At 47.2% G+C, this 16,523-nt stretch overlaps 1 protein-coding gene and 1 pseudogene across 1 annotated transcript; one reads left to right on the top strand and one right to left on the bottom strand.

Annotated features, from left to right (window-relative positions):
- Positions 1–4,958: 4,958 nt before the first annotated feature.
- Positions 4,959–8,341, bottom strand: LOC119962295 (60S acidic ribosomal protein P1-like). The gene is made up of 3 exons (XM_038790284.1): positions 8,285–8,341; positions 5,211–5,314; positions 4,959–5,136 (listed from the first exon to the last, which is right to left on the bottom strand). Exons 1-3 carry the CDS (start codon positions 8,339–8,341, stop codon positions 4,959–4,961), a joined length of 339 nt encoding a protein of 112 aa, XP_038646212.1.
- A 1,923-nt stretch (positions 8,342–10,264) lies between these two features.
- Positions 10,265–10,593, top strand: LOC119962430 (annotated as a pseudogene).
- Positions 10,594–16,523: the final 5,930 nt, after the last annotated feature.

Here is a 16,523-nt window from a genome sequence, read left to right as displayed (position 1 = left end):
ACGTTGTAGGGGTGGGGCAAGATGGCGGCGCCCATGGTGCGCATGTTGTGGGGGCGGGGCAAGATGGCGGCACCCACGGGTCGCACATGGCCCTGGGAGCAGAAGATGGCGGCACCCATTGTGCGATCGGCTGGGGGAACGGAGCGATTTCGGGTGCGATAGCGGCGACTGCGCGGGCCTGGCACACCGCCCAAAGTGGCCCTTCTTACCGCAGGATTTGCAGGTGGCGGTGCGGGCTGGACAGCGCTGGTGGGGGTGCTTCTGCTGGCCGCAGAAGTAGCAGCGGGGACCCTCAGAGTGCGTGGTGTGGCGGGAGGCGCAGGCATATTGAGCAGGAGTGGTCCCAGTCAGGGGGGTCGTTTGCGGGGTCCATGTGGGGTAGGAGGGGTGGGCCGCGCAGCGAGCGGGGTAGGCTTGGACGTTGCGAGATGCGACCGTCATGGAGAGCGCTAAAGATTTCGACCCCGCTAGGTCGGGCGTGGACCCTTCCAGCAGTCATTGTCGGATGGGGTCCGACGCAATCCCCATCACGAATGCGTCACGCATGAGGAGATTGGAATGTTCCGTGGCCGTGACGGCCTGACAGTCACAGTCCCGTACGAGTGGGATAAGAGCCCACCAGAAGTCTTCGATCGACTCACCAGGTAGTTGTACTCGAGTGGCGAGTACCTGACTTGCGAAGAGTGTGTTTGTCTTCTGAACGTAGTTCTCTTTAAGGAGTGCCATAGCGTCTGCATAATCCGGGGTGTCCTGGATCAGCGGGAACACGGTGGAGCTCAACCTGGAGTATAGAACTTGGATCTTCTGAGCTTCCGTCGGCGCGGGGGTCGCAGCGTGATGTAGGCCATAGTCACCATTAACACACGCAGCCCCCCTCCCCCCAACCCTCCTACCCACCCACCCCAACTAATGTTCGATGTTATCCAGTTCTTGAAAGTGCATAATGAATAATGCCCATGAATTGTAGAACCCCCCCCCCACCCTTCCCCTCAGTTCAAACTTAACCTAAGATTCAAGAATTCCAACAGGTTCCCCCCCCCCCCCCCCCCCCCCCACGCCAGGGCACAGGGTGGAGAGGCTGCTCTCCAACCTATCAGGATCCACCTTCGGGCGATCAACGAGGCGAAGGCTACAACATCTGCCTCCGCACCCGTTTTCAACCCTGGTTGGTCCGACACCCCGAATATGGCCACCCGAGGGCCCGGATCCAGTTTCACGTGCACCACTTTAGAAATTACCTTAAAGACCTCCCTCCCCTCCAGTAATCCTCTAGCTTTGGACAGGATCAAAACATATGAACGTGATTAGCGGCATCCCCCCCCCCCCCCCCCACCCCCCCCCCCCCTCCCCCACCCCCGCCCCCTGCAACGTTCACACACATCTTCTACTCCTTCAAAGAATCGGCTCATCCTCGCCCCAACCTCGCACACAAGGTGGAGGTGTTCACTCTCCGAAGTACCTCACACCAGAACCCCTCCTCCATATCTTCTCCCATCTCTTCCTCCCACTTTGCTTTGATCCCTTCCAGTGGTGCCTTCTCCTCTTCCAAAATAGCTCCGTAAACCGCCGACACTGCCCCCTTCTCCAGTCCCCCTGTCGTCAGCACCTCCTCCAGCAATGTGGAGGCCTGCTCCACTGGGAAGCTCTGTATATCGAAGGTCATTTTATTGCTTATTCTGAGTTCTCGGGTTTGCTCAGGGGATGAGCAGCTTCCGTCATTCTATTGCTGCCCAAGTGATTCATGGTAAGTAACATGAGCCGATGACAACTCTTCCTTTCTGAGAAGTTTTAAGCGGTTGGGAAAGTGAAATGCTTTAATGAAGCACAGTTTGTGCTGTGCTGTTTTAAAACTGTAATTTAATCTACACAGAACATCTGACTGACAAAACTCATCTGCCAGTAAGGAGCAGGTGACAGCAGCTTCAGCTTCAGTCAAAGCCTGGCAGCTTATGTTGTTTTACACTGAGGTTGTTGCAGGCTTGTTAAGCCTGCAGGATGTTTTGGACAGAAAAACAAAGACCGATAGTCTTCTCCAAGAACAGTCCAGAGGGAGTGCTGCAGAGAACATGAGAAATAAGCTTAACCAAGACCTGTAGTCTAGTTTCTGTGAGGCATAAATAACATGAAGAAGCTTCACATTTGCTGCACATGGGAACACTTAGAAGCACACTATTGTCTTAACCCACAAGGAAAGGAGAATGTTTAGGTGTTTGTGGGCCTTAAAGGCCTAGGGGTAATGAAAATGCCATTTTAGTGCAGGAAACATAAATAAACATAAATGCTGCAAAATTCTGGTGCACAGATCCTGTTTTTTTAGGCACTAATGACTTCCACTTAGCCTTCAATATGGTCTGAGGCACTTGTGCGCATCTCTGATGCTGGCTGCAACAGACATCATCTTGGTAAGGATGTTAACATGCATGCAGGGAGAGTGTAACCATGAATGCCAAAACTGACAGTTTGGGGCTCAATGCTCAAAATATTGTCCTTTCTTGACTAACACAGATTAATATGCATTTAGCAGCAACAAGGGACCCCACTCTGCTCTTTCAAGGGATCATCAACTACTTCTAGGTTAGTTGCTGGTTGTTTTCTGCTGGCTTTTGCGATGTTTGTAGAAATGTTTGGTTGTTCCAGAGTTTAAAATGTTGCTGAGATTTACAGGGAGTGGCTACATATCCTGCCAGGTTGGAGTAGGCGATAATTGCCACACCTCTCAGTTTGCCAGCTACTGTTGCACAAGGGAGGCCACTGGTGCTCTGTATTTTGAGAGAAAATTTATTTTCTCTTGCCAGAGAGATGTGGTGACCATGCAGCTTTGTGAGGATTGTAGGCTTCCCCATGGCGCCATTGACTATTTATGCAAATCACTGCCCAATACCCTGACAGTGGTCATGATGCCTTCTAAATAAACTAGAGGATGGCTACTGGGTGACTGATATACCATCAATTCAGGCACGAGCTGTAGAGTGAGTCCAAAACTTTGGCTTTAATGAGCTAGATGTTAACCCTGCAGTCGACTTACACAGAATGGCCAACTGTCAGGTGCGATGGTACTTATACCCCTCCCCGTGGGAGGAGCCACCAGCCTCTCGCCAGCCAATTGGCAGAGAGGCACATGACCAGCCAGAGCCAATGGGCAGCGAGTCCTCTGCCCCAATAGTAGCACACCTCTTAAGGTGCTGCAAGGTCTGCTAGCCATACCACCACAGTGACAAGGCCTATCAGCTGACTACATGGCTCATGACCTCTGTTACCAAACCACACAGATTTGGGCAACGTGCATATAATGAAAACCATTAGATCAGCATTCTCCAAAGCAACTCATCCAGTCCTCGTGACTTATCAACTTTTAGTACAGTTAGCCTTTCTCTTACCTCCTATTTATCAACTTTTAGCCCATCCAGTGTCTGAACTACCTCCTCTTTCACTATGACTGGGGCAGCATCTTCTTCTTTGGTCGAGGCAGGTGAAAATACTCCTTTAGTACCTCTACTTTGCCACTGCCTCCATGCATACATCTTCTTTTGAGTCCTTAATTGGCTCCACTGTTTCTTTCACCAGCTTTTTCCTATTTATATGCTCCAAGAAGACGTTTAGAATTTATTTTATGTTAGATACCAGTATCTTCCCATACTCTCTATTTGTTTTTTTATTTCCCGTCTGAACCTTCAATGTTTCATCTGGTTCTCAATTGTATTATTCACCTAAAAATCTGGCATATGCACCTTCACTCTACCAGCATCTTACTCTTGATTTCTCCCATCATGCAGAAGGCTGGATTTGTCTGACTTAAATTGGATGGATTTGTTTATTGTCACTTGTACCAAGGTACAGTGAAAAGTATTTTCCTCCTTATCGGAATGTACCTTGCCTGCACCCAACTATCTCCTCTTTAAAGGCAGGTCATTTCCCTGTTTTTTAAATTTAGAGTACCCAATTTATTTTTCTAATTAAGGGACAATTTAGCATGGCCAATCCACCTACCCTGTGGGGACGAAACCCAACCAAAACGGGGAGAATGTGCAAACTCCACACGGACAGTGACCCAGAGCCGGGATCGACCTGGGACCTCGACATCGGCAGGAGTGCTAACCACTGTGCTGCCCATTGTTCTATTTTGCTTGCTAATCTTTACTCCAATTTGCCTCGACCTGATCTCTTATATGTAATTGTAAATAAATGCTATTTCTTTCTATTCTACAAACTCGTGCTGGATTCTTCGTGCCCTCACAAAAGATACTATGCTCATTAAATGTCCACTAAATGTTCCCCGACTGACAGTTGACCAACCCCATTCCCTAGAACCAGATTCAGCAGTGTGGTCTTCCTCAGTGGACTAGAAACATAGTGAACATACTCTTGAAATTCTTGCCCTTTACACCAGTGTTTTTCAAACTTTTTTTCGGGGACCCATTTTTACCAACTGGCCAACTTTCGGGACCCATGCCAGCCGACCTTCGAGACCCACGCCGGCCGACCTTTGCGACCCACGCCGGCCAACCTTTGCGACCCACCATTTTCTCTTACCTTGTTTGCTGCTGACAAAATAGAGGAATCGCAATCGTGCCCAAAGCACGTGATGGCAACGTTTGGAGATGTGACCTGCTCTCTGCCTCCCTCAGGCAGGAATATTACATAGAATTTTTTAAAAAATCTTCTGTGTCTCTGATTGCGCAAATTCATGGTCTTCAGCCGCAGCAGGCAGCTTTTATATTTATAATAGGGGCTGGTTAGCACAGTGGGCTAAATCGCTGGCTTGTAATGCAGAACACAGCCAGCAGCGCGGGTTCAATTCCCGTACCGGCCTACCCGAACAGGCGCCGGAATGTGACGACTAGGGACTTTTCACAGTAACTTCATTGAAGCCTACTCGTGACAATAAGTGATTATTATTATTATTCAGTTTTTATTTATTTTTTGTAAATTGTAACAATGTTGTTGCACGACACATTTAATCAGAGACCAAAGCCCATGTTATCGTCAGACTCTTCAGATTCTTCCTGTTTCTTCTCTTCCTTTTTCTTTTCAGCAGCAACAGGGGTAGTGGTGGGAACAACTGCTGCAGCAGCTGGTGCACTGCTACCAGCACCAACGTTGCAGATCAGACTATTGACGTCAATATTAACCAATGCCTTGGCAAACAGACTAGGCCAGAAAGGCTCAATAGCCACACAAGCTGTTTTAATCAGGGCATTGTGTTTGTCTTTGTGACAATGACCTTGTCGTGGTGCAGTATTAAGGCGCTGTAGATACAAGCGAGTTCCGTGGTGGAGACTATGGCGTTGGATCTCTGCGGCTGGGTCCGATGGTGCTAGTCGTTGGGGGGAAACTCGGCCTTAGATCCATTCAGACGAACCGAGAACTACGGAACTGGGCTGAGTGAGCAGCAGCCGGCTTTGAACTGCTGGGTGCGAGCGGCCTTTTTACAAAAATGCGGCCACACTGCGCATGCCTGCCCGCTCATCGGTACGCCTGTGCAAAACTCTGCGCATGCACACCGATGAGCGGACACGCACGCGCAGTGTGCCCGCATTGATTTTATATGGTAAAAAGACTGCTCGCAGCCGGCATAGTTAAAAGACGGCTGCTGCAGCTCTTGTGCGCGAATTTGTGCAATCAGGAGCGCCGTGATGGACTGCTCCGCGACCCTCCCGACACACTCCCACAACCCACCCGTGGGTCACGCTCCTGGCTTTGAAGATCACTGCTTTACACTATTACAATCTCCATCCACTTAGAATAATTAAGGTTCCCATTAAAACCACAAGCCAGTTGAATGAATAATAATAACACAGAGATGGATGGGCAGATATAACTTTGTCAAAAATCCAATCCTGCCTGATAGAAGAACCTCATTATCCATAATCCTATGCAAGCAAAAAAAGTAAAGAATGGAATGTAGCAAAGCCCTGACTAAAAAAAAGGATAATGAATTCCAATGGACCATGTAGACACGGAACCACATACTGAGCCTGGATTACTGTGCTAGCAGTCGGTACAAAACACTATCAGTAATCATTTGGTTGCACATCCCATTGAGCTTTGCTATTGTGTATATACAGTCTGTTTCTGGTGCTAATATCCCTTCATATCAAAATGCTTTGTCGACATCCAGTCAATTACAAAATGCCAAAAAGAAACTGGATGCCAACCAGCAAGTTGAATGAGTCATAGGCAGAATTACATGGTGCAGCAATAACTTCAAAATTATGAATGACTTTGTTTGGAAGCAGTATCAATAAGTAACTTACTTAGTGTGAATCCAATCTATTAAAGAACCAAATATGCAATTCACATTTGATGTTAATTCAATTGCAACATTCCCAACATAGGAAAGGCGTATAATCTTGTTTTTATTAGAGAATCCAGATCCTATTAGTGCTACAGAGAGATATTGAAGAAATCCATCAATATTTAAGGTAGCATTTACATTAAATCCCCGAGTAGAATAATAATAACTTATTGTCACAAGTAGGCTTCAGTGAAGTTACTGTGAAAAGCCTCTAGGCGCCAAATTCTGGCATCTGTTCAGGGAGGCCAGTACAGGAATTGAACCCACACTGCTAGCATTATTTTGCATTACAAGCCAACTGTTTAGCCCACTGCGTTAAACCAGCCACTGAATATAGCAAGATACCTCTATCCCAATTAAGGGGAGAACTATCATCAATACACTGTTGCAGCATACCTTGACCTTGGGAGATGCTGGAGTGAATCTAATTAATCTAAAACTCCTGTCGAATAGTTCCAATATTTTTCCCCTAAAAGAACTAAACCAACAGGAAACATCTTGAGCTAGACAACATGCATTGTTTTTTGTCAATATTCTTTTATTTTACTCACTGATGGCACAGTGGTTAACACTGCTACCTCACAGCGCCAAGGACCCAGGTTCAATTCCGGCTTTGGTTGACTGTCTATGTGAAGTTTCTGCGTGGGTTTCCTTGGTTTCCTGCTACAGTCCAAAGATGTGCAGGTTAGGTGGATTGGCCATGTTAAATTGCCTCTTAGTGTCCAAAAGGTTAGGTGGGGTTACTGGGCTACGGGGATAGGGTGGAGGCGTGGGCTAGGGTGGAGTGCTCTTTCCCAGGGCCGGTGCAGACTCAATAGCCTCCTTCTGCACTGTAAATTCTATGACACCCTATTAGCATTATTTAAAGGTCTAAGCATTCACCTTCCTGTTGACTTTTGATTTACATTTGTTGTTGTATGTTTTTAGAGATTACATGGTGAGGTGTTGCTACACTCAGTGAGGTCAGAGATTTAGTGGCCCAAATCTGCACAAAATATGAGAACTAGGGTTACAGTGCCTCTAGATCTGCAACATAACCAAGAGCTGAAGCTGAGCTTGCACGGAGAGGGAGCAGTAAAGAAGGAGACTCGGCACAGAAAACTCTTCAAGAGTACACCTCTAACATGCACTTAGCTCAAGAGCAATGCCTGAGGTGAATTAGATTTAATAAGGAGGTGGTCATTGAACTGTGCCACCTTCTTTGACACAACCTGGAGCTTGATACAAGAACAGTGCCGTCAATAGTTATAAAAGTTACAGTGTTATTGAACTTTTATTGGTCCAGATCATGTGTCGGGGGGTTCGTGGAGCCATCCGTTGCACCGCTCCCGATTGCGCAAAGTCGCACGCAAGAGCCGCAACAGCCGGCTTTTAACTATGCCGGCTGTGAGCAGCCTTTTTACCACATAAAAAAATGCGGCGGCACTGCGCGTGCGTGCCCGCTCATCGGTGCGCATGTGCAGAGTTTTGCACATGTGCACTGATGAGCAGGCATGCATGCGTAGTGCGGCCGTAAAAAGTTACAAGCCGGCTGCTGCTCACTCTGCCTAGTTCGGAAGTGCTCTGTGCTTCTGAACAAAGCTAAGGCTGATTTCCCCCCTGTGGTGAACGTATTGCAGTAACCATTCACCATATATGTAACTGTACCACGCTGTTGCCCATGAGGGCTCCACCTATGGACCATTGTAAGGTATTATCTGTGATGTATCATGTTGGTGCCTTTGTGGGCTCCGCCTCAGGCTCCTCCCCATGAGGGGAGGTATAAAGAGCAGTAGCCCTGTAGGCGGCTCTCAGTAGCAGAGCAGTCGCAGGCAGGCACTGCTCTAGTTGATTAAAGCCACAGTTTACATCTACACTCTGTTTTGCGTGAATTGATGATCGCATCAATTTAATCGACTACAACACCACTATGGAATCTGCCCGCAAACCTGACAGGCCGCGGAGGCCAAAGGAATTTTTTCGCACTGTCTCCGCTGTTTCGAGGCCTACCTCGCCGCCTCCTCCTCGCCTTCCATCTCCGACAATCAGAAGCTGAGCCTCCTCCATGCCCGGGTGAGCCATCGAATCTCTGTACAATTCGAGGCCTCGACTTACGCAGACGCTCTCGCGATGCTGAAGCACCTATACATAAGACCTGTGAATGAGGTGTACGCGCGGCATCTCCTCACTACTCGCCGCCAACGCCCTGGGGAATCGCTGGAGGAGTAACTACATGACCTCAAAGTCCTTACGCGAAGTTGCAACGACCAGGCTGTTACAGCCACTCAACATATGGACCTCGCAGTCCGGGACGCCTACGTGGCTGGAGTCAGGTCCAACTACGTGAGACAGCGCCTACTCGAGAAGGGTGCCCTGTACCTGGACAAGACGGTAAAGCTAGCCTCCTCCCTAGAAGTAGCGTTCCAAAGCCTCAACGTGTTCCCGTCTGATCATGCGACCCCCTCTTGGACCCCCGACCAAAGAGTACCCCAGGCCTGTGCTGCACGGCTGCCCACCCAACTCGGGGGGGGGGGCTACCCTGCTATTTCTGCGGCCAGCATCAGCACCCCAGGCAGCACGGCCTGGCCCGGAACGCGAACTGCAGCGACTGTGGAAAAAAAGGACATTTTACTAAGGTTTGCCTGGCCAGGTCCAAACCCTCAAAATCGCAGGCCCGACCCTCAGACTCACAGGCCCACAGATCCCGAAATGTAGCAGCTTGCCTGCCGGCTCCACCCCTGGACGCGCCATCGGCCTCGTTTTGTCCGTGGGGGCAGCCATCTCCAAGTCCGCACAACATGCGCGACTCACGGGGCCGCCATCTTGGCCATCCTCGCCCATGCGGCTCACCACGTGCGACTAGTGGGGGCCGCCATCTTGGACGCTATCTTCCTCGCCTCCCGACACGTGCAACCGACGGGGGCCGCCATCTTGACCGCCATCTGCAACGCCCCATGACACGTGCGACCGCCGGGGACAGCCATTTTGGAACCACCCCAGCACCTCCGACCACGCCGGCTACCTGCAACTCAGCGCGGTCACCCTGGACCAGTCACGACCCAAACACCTCCGGAGCTCCATGATGACCGTCCAGGTAAATGGACACAAAACACCTTGCCTGTTCGACTCAGGGAGCACGGAGAGCTTTATTCATCCAGACATGGAAATCCACCTCCGGGGCCTCGCCTCCGTCCTGGCTGAAGACACCGGGGGCCCGTCCTACTCTGCAAACACGTCAGGAGCCATAAGTCCAGCTCCTACACCCCAACCCCCAGTACACATACATAGAACACCCCGACGGCCGACAGGATACGGTTTCGCTCCGGGACCTAGCGCCCGTAGGTTCCTCTACCACCGTCACCCCAACTTACCCAGTCCAACCTACGCTGACCACGGTCCCGCCCCTACCTAGCCCCCGCACCCCCTCCCGCCCCCCATTCCCCCTTCACAGACCCACAGGAATGAAGCTCCAGAAGACACGCTCCCGGAGTCCCGCAACGGCAACTTCACTACCCATGCCCGCACGGATGAGTTTGACACCCGGGCCAGCTGCAATACCAGAGCTTCGGCAATCATAGCGCACGATCCGAGCGCTGGATAGGCTGAACCTGTGAACCCTTCACCCCTGCCGGACTTCATTTTTTTTAACAGGGGGTGAATGTGGTGAACGTATTGCAGTAATCATTCACCATATATGTAACTGTACCATGCTGTTGCCGATTAGGGCTCCACCTATGGACCATTGTAAGGTATTACCTGTGATGTATCATGTTGGTGGCTTTGTGGGCTCCACCCCGGCTCCTCCCTTTGAGGGGAGGTATAAAGAGCAGTAGCCCTGTAGGTGGCTCTCATTGCAGAGCAGTCGCAGGCAGGCACTGTTCTAGTCGATTAAAGCCACAGTTTACATCTACACTCTGTTTTGCGTGAATTGATGGTCGCGTCACCCCCAATGACTAGCACCATCAGACCCAGTCGCAGAGATCCAGCACCATGGTCTCCACCTCTGAACTCGCCTGTATCTACAACGTGCTCATCCTGCACCACGATGAGGCCACTGTCACCAAAGACAAACTCAATGCCCTGATTAAAACAGCTTATGTGACCATTGAGCCTTTCTGGCCTAGTGTGTTTGCCAAGGCATTGGCTAATATTGACGTCAATAGTCTTATCTACAACGTTGCTGCTAATAGCAGTGCCCCAGCTGCTGCAGCAGTTGTTTCCACTGCTGGCCTTGTTGCTGCTGAAGAGAAAAAGGAAGAGAAGAACAGGAAGAATCTGAAGAATCTGACGATAACATGGGCTTTGGTCGCTTTGATTAAATGTGCTGTGCAACAATATTGTACCAATTTACAAAAAATAAACAAAAATTGAATATAAAAGCCAGCTGTTGCGGCTGAAGACCGTAAATTTGTGCAATCGGAGACGCAGAAGATTAAAAAAAAAATTCTATGTAACCTTCCTGTCAGAGGGAGGCATAGAGCAGGTCACGGCCCCGAACGTTGCCATTGCCTGCTTTGGGGGCGATTGCAATTCCTCCATTTTGTCAGCAGCAAACAAGGTAAGAACAAATGGTTGGTCGCGAAGGTCGGCCAGCGTGGGTTGCGAAGGCCGGCCAGCGTGGGTCACGAAGGTCAGCCGGCGTATGTCCCGAAGGTCAGCCGGCGTGGGTCCCGAAGGTTTGCCAGTTAGTAAAATGGGTCCCTGGAAAAAAAGTTTGAAAAACACTGCTTTAGATTATGGTGTGTGCCCAGCTAGGCAAATAAAATAAGGGTCCGTAACCTCCTGCTAGTGGTGGGAAGCCATGGGCGGCCGATTTTAAAAGAGAAATGTATGCGTGTACCTGTGCTCCAATGATGCAACAAACCTTCCTTTCTCTACTGCAGCCTGGGCGCTCCACAGGAGGAGTACACTTATGATGCGGCCTGATTGGGAATGCCCATTGAGGGAAGCCATTTAAACAGTACATTGATATAGAAAGCACAGGCGTTTTAAAGGTATGGAGATGGTTTTTAAACAATTTTTTTGCTCTTTCTTTTAAACAGGCATTACTATTGTTGTTAATTCTTTTAAAGTAATTTTTAACTTTATTATATTATGATTAAAGGTGATTATTTATAAGTGAACACAAGTTTGGTTATTTGTTTTAAATCTGTGAAACTATTTAAATCTGCACTATATTATTATATAATTTAACATGTGGCAAGCTTAAAATGTTCATATGTTTTAATTTAGATTATGGTCACAAGATTTAAAAAAAATAAATTTAGAGTAGCCAATTATTTTTCTTTTACAATTAAAGGGCAATTTAGCGTGGCCAGTCCACTTAACCAGCACATCTTTTGGTTGTGGGGATGAAACCAACGCAGGTATGGGGAGAATGTGGAAACTCCACATGGACAGTGACCCAGGGCCAGGATTCGAACCTGGGTCCTCAGTGCCAAAGTCCCAGTGTTAACCACTGCGTCACATGCCGCTCCATGGTCATAAGATTTCAAAAGCGCCCAGGGCTTTTTGCTATCACTGTCCTTGTAACATCTGATTTTTTTAAATTAGTGTTCCCGAATCACTGCAGTGCAGAAGAAAACCATTCGGCCTATCAAGTCTGCACTGAGTTTCCAAAAGAGGACCCTACCCAGGCCCACGCCCTCCCCTATCCCATAATCCCGCCTAACGTTTGGACACTAAGGGGCAATTTAGCAGGGCTAATCCACCTAACTTGCACATCTTTGAATTGTGGGAGGAAACCCAAGCACCTGGAGGAATTGGCGGGCACAGCGGTACAGCGGTTAGCACTTCTGCCTCACAGCACAAGGGATCCGGGTTCAAATCTGACCCTGGGTGACCTTGTGGAATTTGCCGATTCTCCCCAGGTCTGTGTGGGTTTCCTCCGGGTGCTCTGGTTATCTTCTCCAAGTTAGGTGGATTGGCCATGCAAAGATTCCCCTTAGTGTCCAGGGATGTACAGGTTAGGTTCTGTGGATAGGGTGGGGGAGTGGACCCAGGCAGGGTACTTGATGGGCTGAATGGCCTCCTTCTGCACTGTAGGAATTCTATGATTCTATTCCATGGTTCTTGGAAACCGTACAGACATGGGGTGAATGGCAAACATCACACAGTCACCCCAGGTCTGAATTGAACTCTGGGTCCCTGGTGTTGTGATGCAGTAGTGCTAACTAGTGTGCCACCATGTTGACCGTGTTAAATATGTTTCTGCCTTGTTTATTTTAATTATCTAATTCATTTATAATTATGTCAATTAAATGTTGTGATCTGATGGTTGAGTAAGACATTTGTAGAAGCTTGTAAAGTTTAATGCAAAATATTTATTATTAATAATTTTGTAAATACAGAACTTTGAAACCAGTTAACATTTAACTTAATGTTTAACTTTATCAGCTGAACAATGACATAAAACTACCTAAACTTTTACAAATTTCTTGCAATAAATTTTTTTTTGCACTTAAACCAAATGGTTCCATCTATTTGTGTGAGGGAGGGAAGGGAGGGGGGGGGGGGGGGAGGGGGGAGATGAAGGGGAGGGAGGGAAGGGGAGGGTTTTGACAATTGTTAATTGACAAGCTCAATGTCTGAAAGCAGTAGCTGCTGAAGTACAGTGTCCTGACACACATCTCCTCCAACATCATTTTGGGGTATCCTTTGGCAGTACACTCTGAGGGGTGAGTGATTGATTCACTACAATACTTGCCAGACAGTTGGTTAACATTAGCTTACAGGAGGTTTGCATATATCAGCTAAGGCATCAAACTTTGTTAAACCATTTGAAATAATCACTGAGGCTTTTAAGGATGAACATTACATCAGGGAGACTCGTAAACAACTCAGTTTAAAATACATTGCAAAATCCAAATGAAGTTTAGCTCTGAGTCAGCTGGGAGGACAGGCGTGCTAACATTAGTTCCTTGAAGGAGTCAATAGCACCAATATTGAGGCTATGATCATCCAAAACCAAGTCTGCTGGGCCTCCCAGATGCTCACGATGTCAGAGTCCCGCATGCCAAAGGAAATCTTCTTCACCCAGCTCAAGGGAGGATCCCAAACGAGAGGAGGATGAAGGAAGCTCTTCAAAGACACCTTGCAGGCTTACCTCAAGAAATGGAACATAGACGTCAATGCCTGGGAGACCTTTGCTTAAAATAGTCCTACTTGGAGGAACCTGCTGATTAAAGGGTCACAATTCTTCGAGAACACCCGACGGTAAGAGGAGGCCCGGAAAAGGAGCCTGAGAAAGGAATACCCATGACTTAGCATCCAGGAACCAATGCCACTTTTTGGAAACTCCTGCCACGTGAGTGATTGAGGATGTGGCTCAAGGATCGGGCTCATCAGCCACACAAGGTAAGATAAATCTGTTCAAGCATATTTTAATAACTATATGGGTTTAATTGTGCAGAGATGATTTTCACTGAATTGACCTGACTTGGCAGAACACCAGTATTTGCTTATTCTTCTATATCTTTTTTGTGGGGCCTGTAATAATCCCACTGTAAAGAATATTGTCTGCAATGGAAACACATGCTCTGAACAAATACTTGGAATTTTCCCCAGACTGGTTACAGCACTATTTTCTTTAATACAGATGTTTACTCTTTTTTCCAGACCAAAACCATTTGCCTTTGAAACTGTGGTTATCTATCAATCATTTAATTGTACTGAAGCAATATTTTCGCACCTACTATCCAAATAGTGCAGAATTTGATCAGTATGTATGGAGTGCAATGAAAAAAGGAAATTCTGGAAAAAAGATGAGCAGAACAAATAAAGAGGTAGTAGGACAGTTATACCCTGAACTTGACTGATTTATTCTGATTGATGGTATTCCCCATTACTGTGAAATTCATTGGCTATTGAGAACACTTTGATTGTAATTTTGTTACAGGAACAAAACGGTTATCTATATCGATTCCTCACACACTGCTATATATAATCCATGCTGAACTGAGTCCTCTGAACATCTGCTGGCATTAGATTTTTCACTATTCAATACTAGATATCATGCAAGCAAAAATCTAAAAGAGTCATGGTGCAAACAAGACATGGATTACAATGTGCTGTGTTCCAGCATGTCTTGTTGTTTGGCACCGTGTGTGCCAGATACTGTAATGCAAAAAGTAGTCAAGTTAAGTCCTTTTTGACTTTTTTTTCCCTGCAGTCACCTAGTTTTACTTTGTCATTCTATGAAATACAAATAATGTGTCCATTGCTTTCTTACAATTTTGCAATATTATTGGTGACCGCGTCATCAATTAGTTGATTGTAACTTGTGTGCTGAGGACAAGTACAAATCATAGTGATTCTAAAGATCGTTAGGTGGTTGAGAAATTGATACTGAAGCCTATTACCTATTCATAGCCAAGTGAATGCAACATTTAGTCCATGTTTGTCACTGTAAATGGAACATTTTGTTAAGTACTGAAGTGCAGAGATACCAGACAGGGCAAGCTATTTTAACTGAAAAAATAATTAGTGGCAGACAAATAATAAACAATAGCCAAAATCCTGCCCAGATGACTCCAAGTAAGTGAGGGATAAAGGTGAGAACTGTCCTGATCGATGCAGCATTAGTCAGGGGAAACACTGCAATTGAGCTAGGTTGGGAGGAGGAAATCAAATAGGACTTGTGCACTTTTGTGAGTGCCACAAAGAATCCAGCACGAGTTGAAGGATAGAAAGATATGTTATTTACAATAACATATGTATACAACAGCAGCAGCAACTTCTCTTGCTGTTCACTCTCCTCTAGCCGGTTCCAAACTGGGCAGCTTTATTTGTGCAGGGAATCTGCTAATGATTTCTCCACCCCCCCCCCCTCATTGGGGAATCTCATACTTCCAAAGGATTGTGGGATTGCCATTAGTCCCCAGCACGTGGTAAGCAGGCAGGTTATAACATGCACCTTAACCATGGGAAAAGCTGTCCATAAATAAACATATCACTGCCTGTGTGGCATCAGCAGTGGCAAGATGCCACCCTGCCCAGAGACTACCACCTAGGGGCCTCCGATCACCTTTGAGACCCTCCTAAATGCCATTCTGTCTAGTCCCTATTTGTGAAGACCAGTGCTAAAAAGAGTCTGACTGCAGTCTCCTGAATCCCAGGGGTTGCTAAATCCCAGGGGTTGGTTTGCTCTGGCGGAGACATATTTAAGTGTGCCTAACTGCACGTTTAAATATGCAAATCTAGGTCCCGCCCATTGTGGGCGGGATCCGGATCACAACAGCTTGCAAGATTCTGTTAGATCTCGAGATGCATGGCGAGCCGGGTAAATCTCACGAGAGGCACCTCGTCGGGAATGACACAGATGTTAGATCGCGCCAGAAGTCAAGTTTCAGATCAATGATCTTTCATCAGACCTGGGAGAAGTTAGAGATGTAGGATTTGAGCAAAGGCTGGATGGGGCAAATACAAAAGGAAGGTCTGTGATAGGGTAGAAAATAAGAAAGATTTATTGACAGAAGTGTTTGTCTTACAGAGCCAAAGGGATAGAAAAGAAACAAAAGATGTGCATAGAGCAGGTGTGCTCTGCCTGAAAGCAAAAAGAACGAGAAAAACCAAAACACGCAAAGGAAAGGAAATAAAAATGAGAGTTGGAGATTATGATTTGAAATTATTGAACTAAATATTGAGTCCAGAAGGCTGTAAAATGCTGAATGAAGAGATGAGGTACTGTTACTCAAGTTTAAGTTGAGCTTCGCTGGAACAGTGCAGCAGGCCAAGGACAGAGATGTCAGTGTGAGAGCAAGGTGCAGAATTAAAATGTCAGGCTACTGGAAGTTTAGTGTCCTGCTTGCAGATATTCTACAAAGTAGTCACCCTGTAGTCCAAAAAGGTTAGGAGGGGTTATTGGGTTATGGGGATAGGGTAAAATGAGGGCTTAAAGTGGGTCCGTGCAGACTCGATGGGCCGAATGGCCTCCTTCTGCACTGTATGTTCTATGTTCTAAAAAGGGGCAATCACAATGTTGGGCATTTAGTACGGGCCCCACAACTGCCAGCAAGAGATAGAGGAGCAGATAGGTAGAGAGATTCTGGATAGTTGCTAAAGTAACAGGATTGTTGTGGTAGAGGATTTTAATTTCCCCTGCATTGACTGGGACTCACTTAATGCTGGGGTTTGGATGGGGCAGAGTTTTTAAGGTGTATCCAGGAAGGCTTCTTGATGCAATATGTAGATAGTCCAACTAGGGAATGGGCAGTACTGGATCTGGTATTGGGGAATGAGCCTGGACAGA

The sequence above is a fragment of the Scyliorhinus canicula genome, chromosome 2 (genome assembly GCF_902713615.1).
Source record: "Scyliorhinus canicula chromosome 2, sScyCan1.1, whole genome shotgun sequence".
NCBI classification, from domain to species: Eukaryota; Metazoa; Chordata; class Chondrichthyes; order Carcharhiniformes; family Scyliorhinidae; genus Scyliorhinus; species Scyliorhinus canicula.
Note: the sequence above shows the minus strand (reverse complement) of the source record. Positions and strands in the feature narration are given on the sequence as shown.

What these genes read in the sequence shown, in the direction of transcription:
- LOC119962295 (XM_038790284.1), bottom strand. Translation starts at nt 8,341, where the DNA reads ATGGAGGAGGCTCAGCTTCTGATTGTCGGAGATGGAAGGCGAGGAGGA. An exon ending in GGCGAGGAGGAGGCGGCGAG is followed by an intron (nt 5,315 to 8,284) that starts GTAGGCCTCGAA and finishes CCCAACGACTAG; the next exon opens with CACCATCGGACCCAGCCGCA. An exon ending in CACGACAAGGTCATTGTCAC is followed by an intron (nt 5,137 to 5,210) that starts AAAGACAAACAC and finishes TCTGTTTGCCAA; the next exon opens with GGCATTGGTTAATATTGACG.